The sequence below is a fragment of the Microtus ochrogaster genome, chromosome 8 (genome assembly GCF_000317375.1).
Source record: "Microtus ochrogaster isolate Prairie Vole_2 chromosome 8, MicOch1.0, whole genome shotgun sequence".
NCBI classification, from domain to species: Eukaryota; Metazoa; Chordata; class Mammalia; order Rodentia; family Cricetidae; genus Microtus; species Microtus ochrogaster.
Genome location: NC_022015.1, coordinates 14,746,382 through 14,751,353, shown reverse-complemented (window position 1 = coordinate 14,751,353; position 4,972 = coordinate 14,746,382). Strand labels below are relative to the sequence as shown.

Below are 4,972 nucleotides of genomic sequence, written 5' to 3'. Positions count from 1 at the left end.
CAGAGTGAGGGGACCTTTTACAATGTAACACACTCACAGAAGAACAGGAAAGGAGCTGTTCCTCACTGGTGTGTAAAAGGGGACTCTTCCCGCAGAGTGAGGGGACCTTTTACAATGTAACACACTCACAGAAGAACAGGAAAGGAGCTGTTCCTCACTGGTGTGTAAATCCTCAGCGTGTGGGAGACGCTGAGTTCCATCCCCACACCAGGCAGCAAGCAAAGCATACATCTTGATGAGTGTCCCCAAGGCGGGCACACGGGCATGGACTCAGAGAGGCAGGACATAGCCAGTGTTCCCACAGACTCTCACTGCTCACCCACCACAGCACGACACTGTCCCAGACCCTGTCCTAAGACTTTCATTCATCTGTCATTGTGTCCTTTGAGTGTGGCTTTTTTTACTTGACATTTTTTCATTTTTTTAAATAATTTAAAAAATTATTTTATGTGCATTAGTGTTTTGACATGGATTTGGGGTCCCTTGGAACTAGGGTTATACACAGTTAGGAGCAGCCATGTGGGTGCTGGGAATTGAACCCAGATCCTCTAGAAAAACAGACAGTGTTCTTAACCTCTGAGCCATCTCTCCAGCCCCAACATTTTTCTTTTTTTTTCTTCCCCCTTTTGCTGTGTAAATACTTCATTGAACAAATAGATCTTGTGCTTTGTGTGGCAAATTACTGATGGATGTTTAGGTGGCCTCCTCTCTCCTCCCTTCTTTCAGTTTTTACTGTTTTTCTTTTTCCTTTCTTTATCTTCGTTTTTGAGGTTTTTTCTTTTGTTCTATCTTTTTGGTTTTTTTGAGACAGGGTTTTTCTGTGTAGTCTTGTCTGTCCTGAAACCACTCTGTAGACCAGACTGGCCTCCCTCAAACTTACGGAGCTCCATCTGCCTCTGCCTCCTGAGTGCTGGTATTAAAGGTCACCACTGTCTGGCTTATCTTCGTATTTTTAGTGTGTGTGTGTGTGTGTGCGCGTGCGCGCGCACACAGATGAGTACAGTGCCTCCAGAGGCCCAAAGAGGGCCCTGGAGCTGGAGCTCCAGGTGGTTGTGAGTCCGACATGTATGATGCAAGCTGAACTCGGGTTCTCTCAAGGCAGAAAGTGTTCTTAAGTAACTGCATTATTCAGCTTTTCATACCTGTGACACAATTCCCTATACAGTCATCTTTTTGTTGTTTTGAGACAGAGTCTTTCTAGCCCTAGCTGTCCTGAAGCTCTGTGTATACACTGGGCTGGCCTTGAACTCACAGAGATCCTCCTGTCTTTGTCCTAGGGCCTAGACAGTACTGGGATCAAAGGCAGGGCTTACCACACCCACCTTTCATAATCACCTTAAAAAGAAAAGGTTTATTTTGGCTCATGGTTTCGGAACTTTGAGTTGGTGGTCTGTTAGCCCTGTTGCTTTGGGCCTCTGTGGGTGCAGCACATCCCAGCAGGAGCGTGTGGCAGAGGAGGCCTGTTAACCTGATGGTGGCCAGGAAGCAGAGACTGAAAAACAACCTTTGCCGTGCACTGCCCCTCCCAGCATCATGGCCCCACAATGGCTCGTCCATGGGTTTGAGATGAGGTATGGAGTCCCCCTCATCCCAGCAGTCTCCAGGCTGAAAAGTCTGTCTGACTTTGGTGCTGAGGCCCAGGAGGGACAGGGCTGTTAGGGTTGAGGTGTAATGTATGGGACACCTTGCTGGGTGGGCAGCAACAGAGGGGCTCAAGGGTTGCAGGTACTGATGACTCTGTTCTTTCTTTCAGCCCTTCGGCCGCGGAGCAATGAGGGAGTGCTTCAGGACGTAAGTGACTTGGCCCCGAGGCTTCTGCCAAGATTCCTAACAGCTAGGACGTTAGGGTATTTTCAACTAAAGGCTCATGACAAGTAATCTGTGCCTCCAAGTAGCCAGGTTCTTCTCCACCCAGTGCTGGACCTCAGCTGACCCAGTTGTAGGGGTCTGAAAGGAAAGGGAATGGCCGCTCACCTGCATGAATAGGATGGGAGGCCACGGATATCGATCCTTAGCCCTTCTGGCTCTGGCTGGAGGAGTGGGCTTGTTGCCTTTCCTCCAGCTCCTGTACCCTGCTCCTTCTGCATCTAGCCGTCCATGCCAGACAGGCGTGGTTGTTCTGAGATCTCACAGTTGTGTCTGCTGTGAATCTGCTGAGTTGTAGACGGGCTCCCCTTTGTCTTTCTCCCCAGGAAGAAACTCTCCAACTTTTTGCACGCCCAGCAATGGAAGGGCGCCTCCAACTACGTGGCCAAGCGCTACCTCGAGCCAGTGGACAGGAGTGTGTACTTTGAGGATGTCCAGCTCCAGATGGAGGCAAAGCTCTGGGGGGAGGAGTACAATCGGCACAAGCCCCCCAAGCAGGTGCGTGTGCCTCCTTCCTGCACCACTGGCCGGCTGTGAGAGGGATGGGGAAACATGGAGTCCTGTCTCCACCTCTTCTTTGCAGTACCGGGGACTAAAACCAGAGCTTTGCCTATGCCGGGCAAGTGCTGGACCATGGAGCACACCTCAAGCCCCTGATGTTTTGAGACAGGGTCTTTCTTGCTCTGGCATTGAACTTATGCTCCTCCTCCCCCAGGCTCTGTAATTTGGGGATTAAAGATTTGCACCACCCTTTACCATCTTACCAGTTGCCAGTAAGGATCACTTTTTTTTTTTTTTTTTGACATGGTAAGCCGTGTACTTCATATGCAGTGAATTTATTTCTAAAAACCAGGAGCTCTGTGGTTGGCGTGTTCTTCTGTCTGTTGATAAATGGGATCTGTTGTTATGATCTTTATGGAGTGGCTGGCACACACACGCCATATCACATGTATGGAGGTCAGGTGACAGCCTTGGAGAGTCGGTGCTCTCCCTTTGCCGTGCAGGGCCCAGGGACTGAACTCAAGTCATCAGCTTGGTGGCAAGCTCCTTCATCTGCCGAGCCATCTCATCGTCCCCTTCATGAGTTTTGTTTGCAGGTGATAGAATCCCATCTAGACTGGCTTGATCCAAAAAGGGAAGTCCTTGTTCCACGCACTTGACAGCTAGATCCTGCTCTAGGCACGCTGGCACTGGCCATGCTGCGGTTGTTAGGAATCATCTACTCGGGCCTGAGTATCTGGGTTGGTACCACTCTTCCGGGTGCCCTTTTAGTCCCAGTAGCTACAGGCTCATCTCTCACCAGCCTTATTGGGACGACCACGCCTTGTTTCTTTTCTTTTTGTTTGTTTTTGGATATATGGTTTCTCATTTAGTAGCCCTGGATGTCCTGGAACTCACTCTGTAGACCAGGCTGTCCTCAAACTCACAGAGATCTGCCTGCCTCTGCCTCCTGGGTGCTGGGATTAAAGGTGTGTGCCACCACTGCCCAGCTAACAGTTCTGATGAAAGTGTCAGAACTAGGTGTCATTGGCTCTGATTATCAAGTGCATATGTCTGAACCAAAGTATTCGGGGGCAGGGGGAGTATGTGGATGGGGGAGCCTGAGCCCTGTGCTGGCCTTTGCAGACAGGATTGAAAGGCCTTCCACCCAGGCCATATGGATTAGGACTGGGGACACGATAGCTCCAAACAGTAGCAGTAGGTGTGGGGATGGATGTGGGCTTCCAGGGTTCTGGGCTCAGTGAGGTTAACCAGCCTGACCACCCAGGCAGGGATATGGAGCCTGTCCTCCACCAAACTGCCTCTTCCTCTTAATCTCTGTGTTATTATATGACCTGGTGCTAGCCAAAACCTCTTGTTATCTGTGGGCATTTGAGCAAATCGGCTCTCTGCCTCTGTCCCAAATCCCTGGTTCCTCAGGAAAGCCGTCCTTCCAGGCCGCCAAAGAATTTGTCAGTCTTCTGCTCATAAGGGCCTTGGTTACACACGCTCAAGAGACCAGAGTCTGCTGGATGTGGTGGCACACACCTTTCATCCCAGCACTCAGGAGGCAGAGGCAGGTGAATCTGTAAAAGTTTTAGGCCAGCCTGGTCTACATAGCAAGTTCCAGACCAGCCTCAAAGACAACAACAAAAGAGGCTCCAGCCCCCAGAGCCTCAGCAATTTAACTCACTCTGGTCTGGCTTCCCTTCTCTTGCTTCCTGGCTTATTTCCTGCCCCAGGACCTTTGTTCCGGCTGTGCTCTCAAATCTTTTCATTTCCATAATCTTTATATGGCGAGCTTCTTCTCGCAGTCCAGGGCTCAGCTTACACATCACCTCCAGAGCAAGGCCATCATCCCGTCGGACATCAGATCTCCCTTCTACCCAGTCAACCTGTCATGTTATTCTGTGCTGTTTTCCCTTCTTTGAAGTGATGTGATCTAATAAGGACCTATCCACTTAGTTAATATTTTAATGCCCCTCCCCCACCCCAGGGATTTTGTGTCTTGCCTGTTTCTGTCCCCTAATTCCTGGGTATCAAGTAAGTTAATAACAAAGCTAAATTGAAGACAGCAAATGACTATGGTTATCTGGTGGCCCGCTCAACTGTGCACTGTCCCTTACCCAGCAAGCCCTCTAGCTAGCCCTGCCAGCCACACTGTGTGGAGACATGACTTTTCCTGGGACTCTCTGCTCTTCCCCCCAAGTTCGTTCTCAGAACTGCAGCTGTCTTTGCTAAAGGTCTCAACTGTCACCTTTGGGCTCAGGTTGCTTCTGCAGTTGCTGCCTGCCTGTCTGGTGACCCTCTTCCCCTAGATGGTCATTGCTTTTGAAGTTCAAACCTGGTTCTTTCCATGTTTTGGGTCATACTGAGAGAGACAGGTGCCACGCAGAACCCTCGGGAGTTAAAAGCCACACAGGTCTGTTACTGCAGTTTAGATACCATACATAGTATTTATGTTAGCATCTGAGTATAACATGCCATGCATAGTATTTATATTATCACCTGAGTATAACATGCCATACATAGGGCCTATATTAGCACCTGAGTATAACATGTCATACATAGGGCCTATATTAGCACCTGTATATTACATTCCATATATAAGGCCTATATTAGACCT

General features: G+C 49.5%; 1 protein-coding gene across 1 annotated transcript in view; it reads left to right on the top strand.

Moving 5' to 3' along the window:
* The window catches only part of Eef2k (eukaryotic elongation factor 2 kinase), a 60,426-nt gene that overhangs the window by 36,645 nt on the left and 18,809 nt on the right, over positions 1-4,972 (top strand). Inside the window, exons 5-6 of the mRNA XM_026781149.1 lie at positions 1,754-1,791; positions 2,193-2,364. Coding sequence (XP_026636950.1) covers positions 1,754-1,791; positions 2,193-2,364 — 210 coding nt within the window. The remainder of the gene's footprint in view (positions 1-1,753; positions 1,792-2,192; positions 2,365-4,972) is intronic.